This window comes from Mobula birostris, chromosome 11, assembly GCF_030028105.1.
Source record: "Mobula birostris isolate sMobBir1 chromosome 11, sMobBir1.hap1, whole genome shotgun sequence".
Classification (NCBI taxonomy): domain Eukaryota; kingdom Metazoa; phylum Chordata; class Chondrichthyes; order Myliobatiformes; family Myliobatidae; genus Mobula; species Mobula birostris.
In genome coordinates this window covers 62,519,849-62,543,837 of record NC_092380.1, presented here as the reverse complement: position 1 = coordinate 62,543,837, position 23,989 = coordinate 62,519,849, and the positions used below count along the sequence as shown (strand labels likewise).

Sequence of the window (23,989 nt, the reverse complement as noted above, 5' to 3'; positions counted from 1 at the left end):
GAGTGCTTCCGGTTGGGATCTGCCTGATCGGAAGCGGAAGCAAAAGGAAACGCAAACAGAAGGGGCAGAAAGAGTAAACAAAGCGAAGGGAGTTGGGACGATGGCGGTAGCCGAGGGAGTGCTGAAGAAAATGGTGTCGAAAGTAAGGAGAGGGCGATGTGGATAGGCGGCTTGAGAAAAGTGCGGTAGGAGTAAAGGCACGGAGGGGTGGGGGCAGAGTGTGAGGCTGGACTGGAGTGAGCGGTAGGGACGGTGGCGGAAGGAGGGAGCAGGAGCAAGGAGAGAACTATTGTGACTTTTTTTCTTTCTTTTGAAGTATAAATACAGGGATCTCACCGTGCGAGAAATCCTAAATGTTACCTCCACCTATAAAGACCTCAAGCCCGTGAACGATTCATACGGTGAGTAATTGGGGAGAAATCAAAATCAATCTCTGATTTTCAGTCATGGTAATTCTGACTTTTCTTGTGCCATGACGATTATGCGTTATCTTTAAGCCAATGAATTGAAGTGACCCAGGAGCTGTGTAAATCATTGAATATCAATGCATCTTGTAATTGTGGACCTTTAGAATCTTCTTCTGGATTACATTGTTAGCGTCTTGCAAATTGACACAATTTCAAAATCTTTATCAAAACTCACGCAAAACCCCTCACAATGAAGCTTGACAACTATATCCTTTTAATCCCTGCCTATTCATGTATATATCTAATGCTTCTTAAACATTGTCTTCCTATGAGCTTCTAGCACCTTCTCTGGCAATGCAATCCACGTACTTACCAGTCTCTGTGTTACAAAAACACTTTTGCCTCACAAATCTTTATTTTTTTAAATCTCATCTTAGACCTCTGCACTCTAGTATTTTGATATTTCCAGCCTGAGAAAGTATTTGACTCGCCGATGACCAGCCAGCTTTTGGTGGTGAGAGTCCGTAATGATGGATGCCACCATCTCCAGTCATTGCCTTTTGAAGATGTTTTTGATGGTGGGGAAGCTAGAATCCTGAGTTTACAACCTTCTGCTGCTTTTTCCAATCCTGTGCATTGGTGTCTCCATACTGGACAGTGGTGTAATCAGTCAGAATGCTCACCCTCCACTGTAAACCTGTAGAAATTTGTTCGGTCTTTGGTGATACACCAAATCTCTTCAGACTCCTAATGAAGTATACCTGCTGGCAGCCCTTCTTCATAATTGCACTCGGAGTAGATCTTTAGCGATATTGACACACAGGAGCTTGATGCTGTTCACCCTTTCCACTGTTACACCCTCAGAGAGGACAGGTGTTATGTCCTGGCTCCCCCCCATCCTGAAGTCCACAGTCAATTCCCTGGTCTTATTGCTGTTGAGTGCACGGTTGATGTACATCACCATCGGAGATTCTGCAAACAATAGTTGTGTCACTGGCGAATGAAGAGATGGCGTTTGAGTGCTGTCTGGCTACACACTCGGAGAGAGAGGGTTGAGCAGTGGGATAAGCACACATTCTTGATGCGAGCCAGTGCTGATTGTCAGTGAGGAGGATGATCCGCACTGACTGTGGCCTCCCGAGGAGGAAGTCAAGGCTCCAGTTGCAGAGGGAGGGACAGGAGGCCCAGATTTTGAAGCTTATTGATTAGTACTGAGAGGATGATGGTGTTGAACAGTGAACTGTAATCAATAAACAGCTGACGGATGTTACTATTGCTGTTGTCTGGGTGGTTCAATGTCGAATGGAGAGCCGGAGAGACCGCTGCCGCTGTAGACCTTTTGCTTCTGTAGGTAAAATACAGACCAGAAGTCCCAGAACTGGACATAGACTATAAATGCAGTCTGGCCAAAATTTTATACAGCAGCAACCTGCCTTGCCAGCTTTTATGTTTGATGGCCTGACCAACAAAGGCGACAATTGTTACGGGTTCCTTACCACCATAGCTGCTTTTTGTTGCCACTTTCAGGGAGTTGTGGACATGGACCCTTAGATCAGTCTGGATGTCAATGTAACCAAGAGTCCTGCCATTTACTATATACTTGCCTCTTGTATTTGACCTTTCACAATGTATCACCTCGCAAAAGTGCAGATTAAATTCCATCTTCCACATTTTGCCCAAATTTCCAGCTGGTCCATATGTTCTGTGTCCTTTAACCATCCTCACCTCCACTTACTAATTAGACTTCCTGCATTTTTGTCCAATATTACAAACATCAGAAGTCCTAGCACTGATCCTTCCAGAATGTCACTGGTCAGAACAAACTCTCCTCCACCATTATCCTCTATCTTCTGTAACTAATTTTGTATCTAGTTTACCAGCTCACTAGATCCCATGTGACTTAACTTTCTGGACCTGCCTATCAAGAGTGTCCTTGTGAAGTGCTTTACAAAAATCCATGTATACAACATCCGCTGCCCCACCTTCAATCGTCTTTGTCACTTCCTTAAAAAGCTCAGATCTAACTTGTGAACAGGACCTCACACTGACTATCCCTAATAACTACATTCTTTTCCAAGTTAGAGTCCTGTCCCTGCAAATCTTTTCCAGTAATTTCCCTGCAATTATCCCTGTTGCCCTTCTTAAACAGAGGAACAATATTGACTATTTTCCAGTCTTCTGGGACTTTGCCAGTGGCTAAAGAGAATACAAAGATTTCTCTCAAAGCTCCAACATTCTCCTCCCTCGTCTCACTCCTGTATCTTGTGGCAGACTCCATCAAGGCATGGGGTCTTGTCCATTTTAATGTTTTTCGGGACACCTAACACTAGTCTTTTAGCATCAATATGCCCTAGAATATTAACATACCCCACCCTGATATCACCACTATCTATGTTCTTCTTCTTTATGAATATTAATGCAGAGTGCTCAGTAAAGCCCCTACCAACTTCGTCTGGCTCCACACATAAATTCTTTGTCTTGAGTGGCCCTTCTCTTTTCCTATCTTCCCTCTTATTCTTAATATATGTATGGAATACCTTGGGATTCTCCCAAATCCTAATTGCCATAAGAAGTTTCATGGCACTTTTTAGACATTAGCATTTCTTGATTCTGTCCTGCTTCCCTTCTGTTCCTCAAGGGCCTGATCCAATTTTAGTATATGTCTCATTTTTCTTTTTAACTAATTTAACAATATCTGTGGTTATTGATGAAGTGGGAGCCACCACTCTTAATGAGTTTTGGCAAGATATGTTTGATCTTTTAAACAATTTGTGCACAGGATGTAGAAATTACCATTAGTACCACGTGAACGAGTCACATCCTGTAGATCAGCAAGGAAAGCATTTTTTCCTCACTACAAGTTTGATCACTCAAATGGAAATCCCATCTCCTTAATGTGTGAACCATTGTAGTTAATTCCTATCCAAGTGGGATTGTATATTACTTGTATCTTAATTGTAAAAAAAAAACAAGTTTTGTAAAGTAACAAACTTGAAGAAATGTTTTGAAAGCACTTTAAAAATAATTTTCACTTAATGCAAGCGTGGAATTTCAAGCATTGAGAATTAGGTTTAACTTAACTAGAGGCAGTTCAAGAGCACTCACATCTTGGATATGTTGACCCTTGTCTTCTGAATTATTTTCACAATTTCAAAATCAGTTATAAAATGGCAGATTAAAATCACACAGCAAGAGAGACCACTTGCACCATCAGTGATTTGTGGCAGCCTGCTTTTGAAGAATGGCCCAGTTAAGTCTACTGCTTGGCTCTTTCCCCATGCAATGACAATTAATTTGTTCTGTCAGTGTAATTGTGAACAGATCAGCTCCTGTTACTGCTGTAAGGAGTGATATCAATCCCTTCATATAATTAAGCCATTCCTCTGCATTGTTTCTGAGCCTTAAATATTTTTTTTTGTAATTTTTTTTATTGAATTTAATCATCAAACTTTCCATAAGATGTGTTTTAGATACTGTACATATATATCATGTAATCATATTTGTCACAAATCTCCACATAATATTTATCTGAGGTATACACTTATAGAAAGGAGAGGAAGGAAAGAACAATCGAAAGAAGAAAATTATATGCAGAGTAGGGAGTGATCTTTTTTTTTACAACATATTCATGGACCTGTGAGAATAAAATCAGGCCTATGTAGTTAAACCATTTTTTCCAGTGTGAATAAAATTGTTCCAACTTATGATTAACAGATGCTGTTATCTTCTCCATTTTGTAAATGTCCATTGTAATTTCCATCCATACATTTAAAGTTGGACTCACCTGTGATAACCATTTCCTAGTAAGGGTTTTTACCAGCCACCAGCAAACATTCATTAAATATTTATCTCTTTTCAACCATTCTTGAGATATATACCCAAAATATATGGTCATATATACATTTAAAGATGTCTTGTAGGGCATTATGTATCCCACCCCTTCAATATTTTCTAATGCTTTGTGCTCAGAATTGGCCACGTGATCTTGTCTGCAGCCTAGTGAATGTTTTATAAAGATTTTGCGCAAACTTTGCTGCCAAGTTGACCTTCCTGTCAATTGCACAAGTACAAGTATGCAGAATGTGCCGTGAAAAGCTTGCTTGTCAGCTGTGCAGCATTCACAAGGAAAACAAAACATAAATTATACAAGATAATAAGAGGAATAGATAGAGTGGATAGCCAGCGCCTCTTCCCCAGGGCACCACTGCTCAATACAAGAGGACATGGCTTTAAGGTAAGGGGTGGGAAGTTCAAGGGGGATATTAGAGGAAGGTTTTTTACTCAGAGAGTGGCTGGTGTGTGGAATGACTGCCTGAGTCAATGGTGGAGGCAGATACACTAGTGAAATTTAAGAGACTACTGGACAGGTATATGGAGGAACTTAAGGTGGGGGCTTATATGGGAGGCAGGATTTGAGGGTCAGCACAACATTGTGGGCCGAAGGGCCTGTACGGTGCTGTACTATTCTATGTTTCTATGTTCTATGTAGAACAGTCTCTTGTGATGCAAAGTGATGATAGTGTTGCTGTACTCAGGTTGATTTGGGAAAAGGGAAGCAGCTGATCTTGAACCTGGTGGTGTGGGCCTTCAAGCTTCTGTACCTCCTGCTTGGTGGTAGCTGTGAGATGAGGGGATGGCCGAGTGGTCCGGATCTGTGATGGGGGCTGCTGCCTTCCCGTTAGGGAAGTTAATTTCCTAAGGAAATTCGATCAAGGTTGATGCAAGTAAATTAGAGTGGAGCCTCTAACAGTGTGTTTCGAACTCCAAATAATAGAGAGCACAGCTCCTTTTATGCATGTACAAATCCATTGCAAAAGCAAAGGCTGTTCAATTAACCTTGTGAATTGGAAAAGATAAGCAAGATTCACATGCAGTTCTCTTGTGATAAACCATACCCATAGCAGCAGTCAAAATTCAAAAATTAAGTCCTGTGTACAACTTTGTATTAACAGTTTGTCTCGTCCTTGAGTCTAATTCTTACAAGATAATCAACTGCAAGTATTTATTTGAAGAGTCGTGTCTGCTAAAAGCCAAGGCCAGATCTATAACAAACCAAGCTGCAAACTGGTTTCCATACTCAAAAAGCCAATATTAACCCTTTGTCTATCAAAATCTTTACGGATACTATTTTCCTCAACACTTCCTGAGGCGGTGCCTCGTGGATACTCTGTGGTGGGGGGAGTGCGACATGCATGTAGTGTGTGGGCATCCCCTTCAGAATTATTTCCTTTACGTTTCTCTGTGATTTTTCCTGCTAAATTGGCATTATTCTTCAAATCCTAATTTGAGCTTGCATTCCGACACAGCATCTGTGCAATTTAAATTCGTTAACAAATTTTGATTAGCATGAATCCGTTGGGTGGTAAAATCTGCCAGGTGTACTCACTTCCTTTCGGGCATGAAAATCCGCCGTCCTTGGCTCATCTGTACCATCTACTGTGTGATTTATTACACAAATCTGATTTTCTCTTGAACTAATTGCCTTATTTGGCAATTCCAGTTAAGGAACAATTAGGGATATTCATATTGTGTGAAACTGAGTTGTGATTTAAAAAAAAACAGGAATAAAGGCAATTGAAATGTACTGACATTGGTTTCAAAGTGCTGGTATAATTCATAGGCTGTCATCTTCCCCATTTTACTGGATTACCTTACTGAGTTCAATATCTTTAGTTGTTTCTTTCCTGCATTTATATACATGAATTATTATTGTTTGTACTTGTGTGTAATAACTTTCAGTGTTTCCTGTGTGTACTTGAACTTCCGTCATACAGATCTATTCCATTTGGAATAGTTCAGTGGGTCTCGTTTATGGCCATTTATCAAATGTGAAATGTATAAATTGAAAAGCAATGTTCTGTTGTAGTATTCACTTGATTTGCTCTTAAATGTGAGTTAAACTGGGTCACAAATGTGGAAGCTTTTTCAGCTTCTCACCATGAGCTGCTCTGACACTCGGTGTTACCACTGCTTGTGCTGATGTTCTTTGCTGCACCAGGTGGCATGGTTTCATTACATACTGATGAAGCTGAGTGTCTTTTCCATAAACACTTGTGATTGAGTGAGATGTTGACTTTGTTTTCCCTTTCTGGTTTTAGTATTCAACAATGGTAATTCACAGGAGCTAATGAGTCTCACCGGGACGATCCCAGTTAGCTACAAAGGTAAGAAAGGAATTATGAGCAATTGTGGAAGTGGGACTTTGTTTTCTGTCAAAGCTGCTGCTGACTTGTCACAGCTTTAAATATCTCTAAAGACATTTATAAATCAAAAATAATTATTTTTTTAAAAACTAGAAAATTTTAAATTGTAATCAAAAGTATAAGTAAGCTTTGCCTCTTGGACCTATGTTCTAGAAACCCCGCTGGACTCTCGGTTATGATCTGGTTGTGGGTTCACCAGCATAACGTGCCTTCCTCTGATGTGCCAGGAATATCAAGCGTGTTTGTATATGTAATAGGTGGCACATCTGGATGTCAGCTAAGTTGGAGGTTAAACTTTGGAACAATAATCAACTCTGTATTCAATTCATGCTCTTTGAAAACTATAGTTTGGAGGTGGTTAGTAGGAAGTTCTAACCGTATCAAGGAAGGGAGAATGAATTCTGTGCACCATGAGGCTGAGCGGACCTGAGAGTTAACTTGACTTGCCAGCATGTGTTACTGGGTGGATTTGGATCATGATCTGTCTGCAGGGGCTTTCCTGTTATTTCTTTTCTGGGTGCATCGTTGAGAGGAAGTGCTGGAATTAGAAATAGAGAAGACTTCACAGATCTTTGGAGATGTCATTCTGGTCTAAGAACATTGAGCCCAATGTGTTTCATTCATGGACCAGCATTGGAATATTAATTAGTCATATTTATTTTTAATTTATTGTTGAAGCCAATCTTGACCTACTGTATTCACCCCTTTAAATGAGCTGTCAGTTTATTTTAGAAGCAATAAAGCCGTTTGACTACTTTATCTTTGCAGGCAATATGTACAATATCCCCGTCTGTCTCTGGTTGCTGGACTCCTACCCTTACAACCCACCAATCTGCTTTGTAAAACCCACTAGCACCATGATGATCAAAACAGGAAAACATGTTGATGCCAATGGGAAAATCTACCTCCCTTATCTGCACGAGTGGAAACACGTGAGTATCACAGATTTTAAATAAGGCAATTATCTTCCACAGAAGAGGAAAATATTAGCAGCCAAGATCTCTGGAAAAGTAGATGTTAGTGGATTGCCTCCAGAGAGTGTCAGGCTGACAGCCGGCTTGGTTAAAGATGGAAGATGTTAGATTGAGGATTCTTGGATACAAGGATTCAAGATTTTAAATGACATTTCTGGAACACGTGTAAAGGAGAATGAATTAATTGTTACTCCAGATCAGATGCAGCACAAAAAAAACCCGCAATAAGATAAAGAATATCATAATAATAATAAACACAACCATATAGATTCTATTTAATTGGAACACACCAGGACCAGTACATTTTGGCCCAATTAAACTGCTGCCCCAATTAACTAAAATTTAATGGAAATGGCTAAAAATGTATAAAAAAGACAAATTGAGTAACAAATTATGACAAATGATGTATCTAAATAAAATACAAAATAAGTTAGAACACTACCAATGCTACTACACTACTATAAACTATGTATTAGTTCCTAGTACCAGTTGATGGAGGAATTCATCTGTGTCACATTCTTTTGACTGTAAATGAGCAAAATCAGTGCAGATAATAGACTGCCTTCATACAATGCTTTCAATGATTGCATCCTCCAAATCTTCATTTTAATTGGTATGTATAAGATGAGTGTGTCAATACCTTCAAACTCTTCATAGTTTTTGACTTGTTGAAGTAGTGAAATTGTTTCCTTTCCACTCCTGGCTGTTTCTGCTATCTCCAATCCTGAATGCTTGAAACCACAGTGAGCAAAATAGTTCTGAGTTGGAGTTGTCTTATTTCTCACCAACTATCATGAGAAATTGCTGTTTTTTGAACACAAATGCAAGCATCTGACGCTATTTAAAACCTGTTCAATCAAGGTATGGTGTTGTGTCTAATGGGCACACAAGTGCACATGACTGACACTAGTTAGAAACTGTTCCCAGCAGTCTCTTGCCAAAATTAAGCAGTTTAGTGTCCCAATAAAACGAAGAGAAACCTGACTATTTTCTCGATTCAGTTTTTGTTCTTTAAGAGTTGTGTCAAATAAGTAGCTGCCCCAATTAACTGGCGGCCCAATTAACTGGACTCTGCTATAAATATAAATACGTAAGGTAGCTTGTAGATTGATTGTATGTCCATAAAGTGACGCTAGGCACAGGAGTGTCTGTACATAAGGTGCCTGATAGAAAATGATAAAATAGTGGTGCTTGGGGGTATAGAGGAGTGGGTTAGTGGGTTGAGGTGTTAATCAGCCATATTGCTTGGGTAAAGTAACTGATTTTGAATCTGGCATGGATGCTACGCGGCCTCCTCGCTGATGGGAGTGAGACAAATAGATCACGAGCAGCGTGGGTGGGATCCATCATGATGTTACTGGCCCTTTTCCGGCACCTTTTTGTATATATGTCCTTGATGGCAGGTAGGCAGGTGCCAGTGATGTCGGGCTGTTTTGAGTACCTTTTGTAGAGCTTTTCAGTCCGCCGCAGTGCAGTTTCTTTACCGTACGGTGATGCAGCTTGTTGGGATGCTCTCTACTGCATCAGCAGAACAATGTGAGAATAGATGTGCGCGGTCCAACTCAGGTGAGCTTTTCTGATTGTACGGAATGTGTTCTGGGACCATGACAGGTTGTGTGAGATGTACACTGCCAGGAGTTGGAAACCGCACACAGTTTCCACTGCTGTGCCGCAGACCTAAAGAGGGGTGTGAGTGGTGCGAGCTCTCCTGAAGTCGCTAATCATCTTTATCTTACTGACATTGAGGAAGAGGTTATTTGCCTTGCACCTCCTTTCTGTAGACCATGTCATTATTGTTGGTGATGAGTATAGAGGGGCTGCCAGGAAAGTACTGATCATTTTGTGGAAATCTGAGTGCTTTAGTCGACAGGGAATGAGAAAGCGGACCGGTTCAGCCACTAAAGTGAGTCCCAGCGCAACTCTAACCCAGTCACTGTTTAACTACATTGTGAATACATGTAAAGCCAGAATTTCAAGAATCCTAAAGAATTAGTTACTCCAGCGTGTAGTGAGTGAACTTGGGTTACCATTCTCCAGTGGAAGAGGGCATTTAGATCATTGAGACTAAGACCTCCAGGAGTGTGCTGGAGCAACTGTACCTGGTGAAATGACTGAGCACAGAGCTGGCTCAGTGAAGGACATGGGGAATAGGTCCCTCTCTGCCTCCCGAGTCAGATCAATTACCTCTTAAACCAAAATCTCGTGCCCAAAATGGGACCTGAGTCTTCTTGGGCATAGATTCAATGGTAATCACACATTTCAGGGCCAGTTTACAAAATGACAGTAGTACCAGTGAGGATTAAGGGATTAAGGGTGCAATTTTTCTTTAATGCATTAGAAAGAATTGTTTTATTTTTGTTGAGGCACTGTCGCCAGTTCTGAGCCAGAAGGGGCTGCATTCCACTTGAACTGGAACAGGAATAGTGTCCTGGTAACAAGGGTAAAAAGAAGTGACAGTCCTTAAATGGGAAGACTGGGTAAGTGTTCTGCAGCAACCAAAATCACTAAATATAAAACAGACCAAAAAGAGCAGCGAAACATGGTGGAAATGTTGTTCATCAAGGCTTCATTGCTCTTACGCCCATTAGCACATCTTCGTGACGTGAGGCCCAGAATAATCAGTAGTGTGGGTATTTCCTTTGAGAATGCTGAGGGCCTGCTCGAAAGGTTTTTAAGTTAGGAGATTTGAAAGACTGTTCAGAGCTGCTTTCAGGACAAGAAATCAAATGGGGAATTTGGAAGAAAATTGCACCAGTCACATTTGCAGATTGATTCAATGGCATTCTGTTCATATTTCCGTGTGGAATCAAGAATCGAGAGCATCAGGGTGTTGCTTCAGTGGAGATTTAATGCTGTATTTTTCTCATCCAGCCACATTCTGATCTATATGGGCTGATCCAGGTGATGATTGTCATGTTTGGGGAGGAGCCTCCAGTCTTTTCGAGGCCAGCTGCACCTCCAACTTACCCTCAGTACCAAGCCGCAGGGCCACCAAACAGTAAGTAACTTTTTCAATTGTTAAATCTGATCCATTTAAACCCGCGAATATGTATCTTTTGTTTTTACATTTGGAAGTTAACTGAGAGTACCCTCACTAAAGTTCATTCACCACTAAAGCATAAATTTATGTAGTTTTTGAAACTCGTCCCACATTGTAAGAAAATGAGGCCATGAAAGATAATGCAAGAAATGTATACTCCATATTCTAACAAGGTCAGTCATCAAGGGCTGCAGATGACCCCTTAAGCTTAGGCTTTGTATCAAGGAACTATATAGGGTTCACCATTCAGTACCTGCATGTGCAAATGAAGCCCTAATGTGACTAGACATGAGATTATTTTGGCACTTTGTAACCTTCCTATAACCCAGGTCTTCCTGTCCAGGCAGCTTCCTTGTAACTCTCTTCTGCACCCCCTCCAGCATGGCAATGTCTTTTCTGTAACACAGTGACCAAAACTGTATATGATACTCCAAGTGTGGCATTACCAATGGCTTATATAAGTGGACATAACATCCCCACTCCTTAACTTGGCCGTGACTGATGAGGCCAGCAAGCTAAAAGTCGTCTGCACCACCCTGTCTACTTACATGGTTGCTTTCAACGAACTATGCACTTGTACTTCCAGGTCCCTCTCAGTGCCCTGTAATTCACTGTATAGGTCCTACCCTGGTTTAATGTCCAAAATGAATCACCTCACTCAAAGTTCAAAGTAAATTTATGGTCATATATGTCACCATATGCAACCCTGAGATTTGTTTTCTTGTGGGCATACTCAGTAAATGTGTGAACCATAATAGTTAACGTAATGAAATGCCACACCCAACAGGACAGACAAACAACCAGTGTGCAGAAGACAACAAACTGGGCAAATACAAAAGAAAAAAGAAATAATAATACTTAAATAAGCAATGGACATTGAGAAAATGAGATGAAGAGTCCTTGAAAGTGAGTCTGTAGTTTGTGGGAACATTTCAATGATGGGGCAAGTGAAGTTATCACCTCTGGTTCAAGAGCCTGATGATTGAGGGATAATAACTTCCTGAATGTGGTGGTATGAGTCCTAGGACTCCTGTACTTTTTTCCTGATGGTAGCAGCGAGAAGAGAGCATGACCTGGGTGGTGCAGTGTGGGAGTCCTTGATGATGGATGCTGCTTTCCTGTGATAGCGCTTTGTGTAGATGTGCTCATTGATGGAGAGGACATTAACCGTGAAGGACTGGGCCATATCCAATACATTTTGTAGACTTTTCCGTTCAAGGGCATTGTGCTTCTATATTATCCTAAGTTGAAATCTATCTGCTATTCTTCGCCTATCTCCCTAACTGATCAAGATTGCTGCAATTTATTGTAACTAGTAAGAGAACTTACTAATTATGCCAAATACTTTCATATGCAAGTAATTTACATAGATAATGATTAACATAGGTCCTGGGGCACCCTGCTTGTTACAGGCCTCAAATTGGAGAATCACCTTCAACCATCACCTTCTGCTTCCTATCATCAAGCCTATTCTGAATCCCGCCCCCCCCCCCTTGCTAGCTCCCCTGAATCTCATGTGCCCTAACCTTCTGAATCAGCTTGCCATGTGAGACCTTGGCAAAGGCCTTATTAAAGTCCATGTAGACTACATTCACTGCCTTACCTCTCAGTTACCTCTTTGAAAACCTCTAAGAACTTTCATCAGACATGACTTGCCATGCACAAAACAGTATTTACTTCTTGATTAGGCATTAACTATCCAAGTACTGTTCATTCCTTCAAATCACATGATTTACATCTGCTCCACTATTCATTGACTAAGGGAAAGAAATGTAGAGTTAAACTTTCAGGTCAAAGATTCTTTGTCAGAACTAGACAAAATTTAAAGAAAAAACAAGTTATTAAATTGTAGAGATTGCAGGGGAAGGAAAGAAAGGTCAGTGGAAATATCTGTAATGAAGTAATGCTAGAAATGCCATGGTGAGAAGATAGAAATGCCATGGCTCTTTTAACAATGCGTCCTTGAAGTTAAACTCTCTGTCACACAGATGCTGACTGACCTGAGTGTTTTCAGATTTTCGGTATCTACAGGTTTTGATTTGGAGTAACTGACTAGCTGTGCCCACAGTTTGTGCCGCTTGCTATAGTTTAATCGTGCTGAACTCCCAACTGAATTAAGCAGATTGGTTGGCATTGACACATCGACACTGCTAAACTAACTGGGTGATATAGTATTAGTGTTTTGTTCCAATGACATTAAATAAATTAGATGAAACTAACTGCTGTTTTTCAATCTGATCACATAAAGATTTGTGTCCATGTTTAAGTCTGTAATTCCGAAATGTCAAACTCCATAATATTTGGTAAAATTAAGATCGGAAAGCTGAGAAGCAGTGTTGTTTTGAGCTACATAAGAGATATACTCCTTGGTACCTCAAGATAAAGAGAAAAAAAAACAAATTAAACAAAATCAAATTAAACAATTATTTCAGGCAAATTTTGTTGCTCTTAGCATCAGATTTAGGATCATTTAACAAAATTGTATGACCATCCATCAACAGTGATACCAATATTCACCTTCATCGTAAGGGAGAGAACATGTAATGCTCAGCAAATTTTGCAAAATAATTTGCAGTTTGAGGATTGCAACAAATGTATCTATGTTCAACTATGTCTAACTGCATAATTGAAATTCTAAGCCGTATTATAATGGATAAATTATCAGTTGTAATGACTGAATAAATAAATGGATAGGGAAAGATTATAGAACATATTATCTCAGCCAGTGGTTTTCATTACACATTTCTTATTATAATGATCAGTAATACAACCCAGAAACCTTGTTTTATATTAGTTAGATGAATATATAGAGAGTGTTGTAGTTTTAAATAGATGAGTAAGCAGTCTCAATCAATCTCAGTCTAAGATGGAAACATTAATTCACAAGGTATGATGCTTTCATCAGATTTTACTGCAGTTATTCCCCGATCACCTTTCTGTAATTAAATGTCCACCAACCCCCATCACCATTGCCATCTCCCTGATTTCCTGTGTCAGTAGACCTACCTAAACACTACATTGATGCAGTGTCTTTTTGATTCTGCAGGGGCAGTTCCAAATCCATGAGCATCTTTCAGAATATAGTATAGTGATCCGATGTAACTGTCTCATTCCTTCTGCGAGGCATCGATTATCTGAGGCCTTCTAACTTACAGCAGTCAGGTCAAGAGAAGCATGATAAAGTGCTGGAAAAGGAGGCAGCCACTCCATCAGTGGAAGTGTCAGGAGATCTAACTCGGCTGGCTGGCTGGCAAGTGAGTGGTCAGAAAGTCAGTGGTTCATCGCTCATTGAGGGACTCTGATACACCCCCACTTTCTGAGTAGAAGCTGCCATATGTATAGAGAGTTAGTGCAGTGTTGGCCAGACGATCCAGCCCATTGCATTGGTCTTGTGCTGAGAGGTTTATGAATGGACTCCAGCAGGAACTGACAAAATTTCCAGAAGGGTTATCAAGCAGTATTAAAATAAATTGTGCCGAATAGTTCTGCTTAGATTGGTAATATTTATATGTGATAAATTAGCTATGATATCAACAAGGAAAGAAAGGGACTTTCAACTATGAATACTGCATAATTGTCTAATACATAACCCCTAGAATTTCTCTGAGTAACTTTAGCAGTATTTATGATATTGTAAGGATGCACGTGATTAACTGAGCCATTTTAACACACCATTAATCTTTGTGTGCTTTGCTTTCTCATTTCAGCTTCCTACATGCCTGGAATGACAGCTGGAGTAGCACCATACCCGTCGGGCCATAGCAACACTGGGTACGGTTTGTATTTACCAGAACACTCACACTGAATGGTATAAATAACATGCACATTCTTTATGTGTTCGTTTAATTGCTTCATTTTGGCGTGTTAGCTTGGTTGATATTCTTTGCTACTGTTAGGTATTAAAGTTCCTTCTATCCATGTAGATGGATGTAAAAGTTCCGTGGTACTTGAACAGGACCGAAACAGTGTGATGATCCTCTAGCTGAGGCTGGGCTCGCATTAGTTAATGAATTGCTGGAAATAATTGTCTTGCTATATGTTAATCTGAGCCTGAAGTTAGCATTCCAGAACCAAGCAGAGAGAAAACATACAAAGCCGAGCACAGATCGACAGAAACCCCAAAGGAGGTGCATACTTACTGCTAAGATTGCATGTGCCTGATATTCTGCAATCTTTGTGGCGTTGTTTGCAGTGAAAGTGAGGGCAAATCACAACAATCAGCTTTCAGAATAGGAACACTCAGACACTCTCTGCTGTAGTAATTCTGATTCTTTAATCTAAGCAATTCCTCTTCATTGGCTCTGTATAATTTTTATGGCCACATTGCCTTTCCCTTAAAAATACATCTTGTTGTGCGGGCATCAATTCAAGGGTGGTATTCGTCACTGTCCCTGTTATCCCTCAAGAAGGTAAGTTACCTCTTTGAACTGCTAAAGTACAAGTACATTGCCCCCTGGAAGTAGTGTCACAGGGAGAAAGGGTGGTGCTCCCACAGCACTGTTGAGTTGAAGTATGAAAATTGCTTTCATAGAGTCAGAGCGATACATTGTGGAAACATGTCCATGGTCTATGCCAACTGAGATGCCCATCTTAGCTAGTCCCAATTACTTGTGTCTGGCCCATGTCTTCCTAAACCTTTCCTATCCATGTATCTGTCCAAGTATCTCTGAAATATTATTAGTGTACCTGTCTCATCCACTTCCTCTGGCAACTCCCTTATTTCATCCTTTGGATGAAAAGGTTGCTTTTCAAGTTCCTTTTACATCTCTCCCTTCTTGCCTTAAACTTCTATAGTCTAGTTCTTGATTCCCCAAACGCTGGGGGAATAGAAGAGACGGCGTGCATTCACACGATCATTATGTTATACACCTGTGTGTTCACCCCTTATTCTCCTACCCTGCAATGAGTAATGTCCTAGCCTGTTCAACCTCTCTAACTCAGTCCTTGCAACATCTTTGTAATTTTTTTGCACTATTTCCAGCTTAATAGCATCCTTACTCTCATAGTGTGACCGAAATTGAACACAATATTGCAGATGCAGTCTTACAAACATCTTGTATGGCTGCAGTGTAACGTCCCAACCCCTGACTGATAAATTCCAAATCAAAAGCTGCCTTCACCACCCTGTCTGCTTGTGACCCTTCCAGGGAACCATATACTTGTAGGTCCCTCTGTTCCACAACACTCGCCAAGACCCATTCACTGAAGTCTTCCCAAAATACAAACCTAATCCCTAGCTGAATTATATTTTATTTGGGCTTCTTACTTACTTGATCAAGATCCCGTTTGTAATTCTTGAATACCATCTGCACTGCCGATAAATAATTTCAAATTCTTCTTCATTTCTTTTTCAAAGCTATCTCGTGTCCCTTTTTGCTCTTCTGATTTATTTCTTAAGTATTACTCCTGCTTCCTCAGTACTCCTCTAGAGACTTACTTGATCCCAGTTGCCTGAATCTGACTTGTATTTCCTTTCTCCTGACCAGAGTTTCGATATCCATCATCCAGGGTTCCCTACTCCTGCCAGCTTTGTCCTTCACTATAACTGGGATATGCATACCTGGAACTCACATTTCACTTAAAAGCCTGACATTTGCCAGACATCTATTTGCTCGCAAACAACCTACTCCAACTTTTACTAGTTCCTGCTTAATACTGTCAAAAGGACCTTCTGTATATTGCCTGAGGAAGCTTCCTGAGCACACTTAATAAATTCCACCCATCTAAGCCCTTAGCATTATGCCAGTCCCAGTCTATATTAGGAAAGTTACAAGCCCCTACTATACTTGCAACTTTCTGAAATCTCCCTGGATATTTGTTCCTCTAATTCCCAGTGACTGTTAGTACACTATCAGCATGTTGATCAGCCTCTTATTTCTCAGCTCCAGCCATAAAGTCTCACTAGTAATCCCCTCAATAATTTCATCTCGGACTATTCCTGTGAGATTCTCCTTAATCATAAATGCAACTCCCCCCTCGTCTCTTTCCTCCGCTTATACCTGGAACATTTAGCTGCCAGTCCTCCTCTTCTGTTAATCTCACATAACTTTCCACCCTCTGATTCATCCACCTTACCTGTCAGTCCTTATATATTTAAATAAATACAATTTAATCCAAAAGTCTTTACTTACTCCGTACTATGCTGCTGCCTGTCTTCTGCACTGAACCTATTGTCATTGAATTCTGTATCAACTTGCAGCCTCCCATCTGCTCACTTCTGCTTTGGTCTAAAGAAGTCTGAGGAATAATGTGTGGTATGCATAGATGATAAGTGCATAGTTTCTTATTCTTAACCATGAAATAAATCTATTTACTGACCACCTATGACACACAATAAAAGTTTTAGTCAAGATGTCGGTATTGTCTCCACAAGTTAAAAAGACAGAAGACTAACGTCACTTTGTGACCTCTGTTTGCACTGATGCATTGCCTAAGTTGCTGTCTGTTGACTGATTTTTGACCGATTTAAGTGCAGGGCCAGATTGGAAAGGTTGGGTATGGGCCAAATCAAGGCAACAGGGTTTGGGTCCGAGAGTGAGGAGTGACCCGCTGCTTGGACTGTTTATGTGCCAGGCCAGTTTGGAAAGGTCAGGGTGTTGGGGCTGGAGGTGAGGAACGGGCCAGTGTTTAGCTCGCTGCCTGCGAGGTTTACTCGGCTCTGCGCTGAACTGAGGCTGTGACCTGCAGCCTACAGGCTCCTAGACCGGCTGCAGTGATGACCTGCTTCATGGCTATGAACTCACTTCCATGAACTTCAGTTCTGAATATTATTTGCTTTCCTTTTATTGTTTGCATGATTTATTGTTTTCTGCACATCGGGGGTTTGACGGTCTTGTTTTTTAATGGGTTCTATTAGCTTTCTTTGTTTTGTGGCTGTCTGTAAGGAGACATATCTCAAGGTTGTATATAGTATACATACTTTGATAATGAAGTAATTTGAACTTTGAACCACCTGTAAGAGCACCTCTAGCAGGACTGCAGTACTTCAAGTATAAAGTCTACCACCACTTTCACTAGAATAATTAGGAGTCACAATAACTACTAGCCTTGTCAGGAAAGTCTGCTTCCTATTTACAATAAAAAATGTTGTAAATCTATAGATGCTACTTGCAATTCGTATTTTATATCTGATCTAGCATCTGCTAAGGGAGATTCTACAAGCTACAACTAAACATTACGTTTGAAGAAACTAATTGTCAGTCATACTGTTGAACATATTTCTTTCTAAAAGGTCTTTTCCAATTACTCAATGTTTGTAATTTTTATTATGGATAAAAAATCGTGATGCAGAAGCCCATGTGACCAGATGCCTTGCTGTTTCCTTGTATCGATGTGCCTCTGGCAGCTGGTAACAGCCTCGGTTTGCTGCCAGTGTTGGACTTTTCTTACAAGTACGGTACGTCATTGTGCATTGATGCTTGGTTTTCTTTCTTTCATGCTTCCAGTGGATTTCCAGGATTTCCCTATCCTCCTCAAGGTTCATATCCTACGACCACAGGGACTACGCAACAGCATCCATATTCCAGCCAATCTTCTGCTGCAGGTGTTGGTGAGAACATACACTTAATTTTCTTTTTGCTTGTGGGAATTTGGAAATATTGTCCTGTAAAAGCTGGAATGTAATATTTTATATCAGGTGACTTCAGGACAGTGCACTTGCTCTATTCTTGTCTGCTGGGCATGGCAGAGAAGTTCAGACGGCACAGGCTTCTGTTCCATCGATTTAGCATCACTCCAGTATCTTGGCAAATGTGCAATACTCATATGTGAGCTTATGAATAAGTGTTGACTCACTATTTGATGAAACCTGTTCCTGTCCACCACTAAATTCACACTGCTTGCAAAAATCATTACAGTAATCAAAAGTAAGAAGCCTTAGTGCTCCCTCCTCCCCTGCACTCCCCCCCCCCCCAACCCATCTCTCACACCACCCTCTCTTAGTCCAGGAGCATAGAGTCCTATTTAATATTCTGATTGGTGCTTAACTAAGATCATTCAACTCAGCTTCTTAATGTCACTGGGCTATATCAGGATCAGGAATCCTAGCTGACCTCTAGTTTCTAATAGACCATGCATTAGAGACCTATTAAGTTCAACAGAAAGGAATCTTCTACATTTTGCTGACTCTTTAAAGTTTGCAGACAGCTACTAGCAACTGCCCAGCAGTGGAAAATTTACCTCTCATTCTTGTATGATACAAAATGCTATATTAGAATCCCAAATTAAATTCCCCTGAACTTCTGATTGGCATTTTAAATCATTTTAAAGTATTTCTTAGAAATTATTAAAATATAAAACTGTGGAGCTGAGGCAATTCAATTTCTCTCATTATTTCAGTTTGGGAAACAATCATTCTTTGAGTCCACTGATATTTTTTTTACAAAATCTGAAATTTAACCAATACCATTTAGAATACATTTTTTCAATGCTTTTAATTTTATTGATAATGTTCTGCTTTCTCCCATTGGCCTTATGGTAGAGTATTTTAACCACTTTAGTTTAATTCACCATCTTATAACTAAAACACTTCTGTTAATGGCTGTGTCACGACTTGTATTTTTCCATTTCTCACATCTGCCACTTCCAACAAACTTCATGTATTCAGGATAACTTCATTGCCGTTTGTAAAAGAGTAAAGATAAAGATTACAAATTTCCACTGAGACCTTTGAAGTGTTTTGGGGGATGTAACTGCAACAGGAAAAAAGATTGGCTTAGTCTATGCATCTTCCCTGAATCTTGAAAAGATCAAAAAAGGATCAAAGGAGAAGGATCAAAGTGGTTGAATCAAAGCTGCTCCAAGTCTCAGGGACAATGTACATATTTTATTCTGGACAGTTTGTAAATTTTATTCTAAGAGAGGGAGAGGTTGGGTATCCCTTATCCGAAAACCTCCGAAATCCAAAAGTTTTGAGTCCTTACATGAAGTTACAAATGGAAAATTCCACAAGGCACAGGAAAGGTTCCCAGACGATGCACAGGTCTTTGCACACCACAGTTCTGAGAAGTAACCTCACATATGTAAAGAACAGAAGTAAATGAAAAATAGAAAAACTGCATAAAGTGAAAAATGAAGATCTTGATCGTGTAAAGCGTGTGGATGTCTGCGTTGGAATGAACGTACGCTGATCATGAAACAAGCAAAGCTCTATCACGACGAACTGAAAATTGAAGGTTACTATGAATATTCAACAGGCTGGTTAGATAAATTTAAGAAAAGGCACAGTATTAAATTTTTAGAGTCTGCTGATTACGAACTATTGATAAGTTTGCGAAGATTTTTGCTGATGAAAATCTAACACCAGAACAGGTCTACAATGCTGATTGTTTTTATACCTTATATAAAACCTTAAATGGAAAGTAAAATACAAATACAGTGTAGTGTAACCTTTTAATCAAAACACAGCATCGTAGGTGAAGACTGAAAGCCTGCTGTTGTTTGTTGTTTTTCAACAGCTGATTCAGGTATTCTTCCGATGTTGCTGTGCTGCTTTTGTTACCCTGCACACATTGTATTTTGTTAATGGTATGCAATATTTTTTGCCGTTAAGTACATATGTGTAATGAAGACTGCTAACTGGTAGTAATAAATTCAGAGTTGGAAATGATGCCGTTCTCAAGCTATCTCATTATCTCATACTGTTTGTCTTGCAGGTCCTGGCAGAGACAACACCATTGGTGAGGACACAATCCGCGCTTCGTTGATCTCTGCGGTTAGCGATAAACTGCGCTGGCGGATGAAAGAAGAAATGGACCGTGCCCAAGCTGAACTTGATGCCCTCAAACGAACAGAGGAGGACCTGAAGAAAGGGCACCAGAAACTAGAAATGATGGTCAGTCAGCTGGATCAAGAAATGGTAAGACTGAGTTGCCTGAAAGGATTGCTCTTATAACAGAATGATAATGGAGCTCATTATTTTGTATCACCTTAAATTTGCCAGCAAGATAAATATTAACCTAATCCTTTTTATTTAAACCTGTTTTGTATCAGCTTTTAACCATACATGTTCTAAAGATCAATACCACTTCCTCAGTAATCCTAGTGAAGTAGTAGAAGTAGTTGGAATTGTGGGTAGGCAGTGTGTTTCTGGAAATGACAGAGTTTGGTAAAGTTGATTCTCAGTATGGATCTGCTGATGACAGCTCCACCAAACTGACCGAATTCCAGATTTTAACCAAGCTTACTTGGTTTCATCTTTGTTTTGTGAATGACCTCTGACCTCCTGTTTTATTGTAAATTTATTCATCATTATGGAATGACTCATTTGTTTTAATAGAAATTTGTAAGTTAATTGTGGGGATGTTCACTCTGACTTGAAAAAGCCTAAATGCTTTCCAGAGGTTTCTGTGGTGAAATGCTGGGTAGCTGTAATGCCTACACCACCTTCAATAACAGGCAGACACATGTGGATCTGACACGTCTCTGAGCCTTGTGAAATTGTAATGGAGTCTGGGGGCATTTCCTAAATTGCTGAGCAGAGGCTGGTTGAGCTGTGCATCAAACACCTCTGCTTCACTCCAGCCTCATTTGAATGGTGCATTTGCTGACCTACATTTAAAGGTAAGATTCCATCTTTAGTTCAGGGATAGTTATGTTTATAATTAGTTTCAAATTTTCAGATTGGAGTTTTTTCAGAAACTATGTGAGCCTTCAAGCTGCTGTATATGCCATCGTGTGCATATTGAATTGCAGAGTTAGCATGGGAAAACCGCCAGGCACAGGTGCGTCAAGGCAACCTGGCCTATCAGTCTTGCGTCCTCTCCTAATCTTTCTACTTATCCTTCACCCTCATGTATCACTGTATTGGAGTACTTTATTTTAAACATCCTCAGAAATAATTTCTGAATAGAGGACTAATATAGGCATAACGTAGCACAATCATGCTTGAATTTTTTTTTTTTTTGAGTATTGCCTCAGGAGTCTGCCTCTGTACTTTGTAAATTGTATTCCTTCAAAATAGCGTATCCACCCTGTAGATTTCTTTAATAAAAACTGTTCCTCCAGCTGTATGAAGTTTTAATGACTCAAAACCTGTCACTTTTCCCAGTCTGATGTAGACAAGAATATTGAAGCTCTGAAGAAGAAAGATGAAGAGCTGAGTGTTGCACTGGAGAAAATGGAGAACCAGTGTGAAAATAATGACATTGATGAAGTTGTTGTGCCAACAGCACCACTGTACAAACAAATCCTAAATCTTTATGCAGAGGAGAATGCCATTGAGGACACCATTTTCTACCTGGGTGAAGCTCTGAGACGAGATGTCATTGATTTGGAAGTCTTCTTAAAGGTGATTGCTTGAATTGATGTGTTAATAGATGCACCTTGGGTAGTATTCCATTCCCTGCTTATTGGCTCTGGTAATGACTTCCTAATTGTCCACATTACTTTCCTGAGAACAGCCCCAGCATCTGTTAGCAACCCTTAACAGTAATGTGGGCAGTTGAGTATTTCCCAGATCTCTAATCAATATGGTGTGAGCCCAGTTGTGAGGATTGTATCTCTAACTGGTTACTTACCCATCTCACCTTCTTGTCCATGAAATCCTTATTTCTAAAATTTTCAACTTTATTAAAATCTCTTTGCTGTATGAACCTAATCCAGAGCAGCAAGTTCTGCTTAACAAGATCTGAAATTTCATCCCCAGCACCCTGTTCATTAGTTTTGTGTTGAAGATGATGCCAAAAACTTTTATTGAGCTGTTCCATTGTTACCTTCCAGAGTTTACTGTCAGATGTAGTTCAGATTTCTGCAAAGCCCTTTGCAGTTTTACTAGGTTAAGAGTCCAGTGTAGTAAATACCTGCTGTGACTGAGCATAGCCTAGAGATTCAGTTTAATGTGAGTTTTTGTGAGTAGCTCTGAGTTTAATACCAAATGGAATTGATTATTTTAAGTTTGGGCTTTCTATAGTTAGCTACAATATTTTTAACAGGAGGGTTAGCCATCAGTTCTTTATTATCTGTGAATGTAAATTATCATTAACTGACAGGTCATAGCTTAAATCAGTCTACCATCAAGAGGCATCAGGCACTTTGAGGCAATGAGCAATGCACTAATAAGAGAATATATAGTATTTGTTTTTCATTCCTGGAGCTAGTTCCCTAGTCTTCCTATTTTTTGGGTGAATTTCCTCATGATCCTTAGTCTTGGTCTTCCTCCCATTCTCCATGTATACTCACTGCAAGACTTACCAGTTTAAAGATATTATTAGTAAATCTTTAAACCCCACTTTTTCTGACAGTAGGCGGAGGCAGGTACATGAATAGAAAAGATTTAGAGTGGTACTGACCAAATAGGCACCTTGGTCACTCTGGAGCAGTTGAGCCAAAGGGCCTATTTCCATGTTATGATTTTATCCTTAAGAATCTCCAACTCTCTATCATGTTACTAGAATTTTGCACTGTACTGAATGTTCTGAGATTTAATGAATATTGCCTAGTTTTTCCTTTGACCTTTAATGATTTTCAGTGAAGGCTTTCATGCATCGAGCTCCCTTTGTTTCTGAAGACCGCCTGGACTTGTATCTTCAATAACTGACTTTCCTATTCTTTTAAACGGCACAGTTTGCTTTGAATTTAACAATTTCCTGTACTGCTGCTTCCACTTTGGTGTTGCTGACAATGTGTTTTTGTATTTAAACCCATTAATGATCCAGAAATATTCTGTATCCAACTTTAAAGCTATGATCCATTGCTCATGCCTTATTTCTCCATGGTGACCAGAGGAAAAAAAATTATAGACAACTGATCTGACACTTATGTTGGATCTTAATAATTTGATTACAGAACAGCTTTTAGCCAGATGTCTTTCAGGAGTAATGAATTTTGACATTAATGTTACTCTCTTCTTCCTACAGCATGTACGCCTCCTATCTCGCAAACAGTTCCAGCTTCGAGCATTGATGCAGAAAGCAAGAAAAACAGCAGGCCTTAGTGACTTGTACTGAATAATTGTCCGATTTGCAGAGAACGGTCTCTTTTTTTTGCCTGCAATTAACCAACTTCAAAAGATAAGTTATTGGATGTTCTAGCTGTAAATTATGTTGACTCTGATTGTTTTCTTTGAAACATCTTTGTGACAGCACTTTGTATTTACCTGTAACCTGCAGAAGTAGACATTAGAATAAAGATACTATCAATTTTAAGCTAAAGTGTCAATGTCATGAAACTTCCTAATTTTGCCAGCTTTCTTTGAAATGCCTAAAACATTTAGAGAAAAGTCATCAACTGTATATTATTATTATGGGGCGGGGGGGGGAGAATCAAGCCATGTTAGACACAAGGTCATCTTTAAAGGTTTAGTCACTCCTGCACATTCATAAATTTCTACAAATAATTTATTATGCAAAAAGGGTTTGGTCCTCTTTT

The 23,989-nt window shown here is 39.8% G+C and overlaps 1 protein-coding gene across 1 annotated transcript; it reads left to right on the top strand.

Moving 5' to 3' along the window:
• On the top strand, positions 1-23,766 carry tsg101a (tumor susceptibility 101a). The gene is made up of 10 exons (XM_072272338.1): positions 1-142; positions 317-401; positions 6,506-6,571; positions 7,379-7,542; positions 10,456-10,582; positions 14,332-14,395; positions 18,070-18,173; positions 20,278-20,480; positions 21,672-21,911; positions 23,479-23,766. The coding sequence occupies exons 1-10, from the start codon at positions 101-103 to the stop codon at positions 23,566-23,568; spliced, it is 1,185 nt and encodes a 394-aa protein (XP_072128439.1). The 5' UTR covers positions 1-100; the 3' UTR covers positions 23,569-23,766.
• Positions 23,767-23,989: the final 223 nt, after the last annotated feature.

Excerpts from the sequence above, each read along its gene's own strand:
- tsg101a (XM_072272338.1), top strand. The coding sequence starts at position 101 with ATGGCGGTAGCCGAGGGAGTGCTGAAGAAAATGGTGTCGAAA. Across the intron at positions 20,481-21,671 it reads GTCAGCTGGATCAAGAAATG|TCTGATGTAGACAAGAATAT; the intron begins GTAAGACTGAGT and ends CACTTTTCCCAG. Across the intron at positions 21,912-23,478 it reads ATTTGGAAGTCTTCTTAAAG|CATGTACGCCTCCTATCTCG; the intron begins GTGATTGCTTGA and ends TTCTTCCTACAG.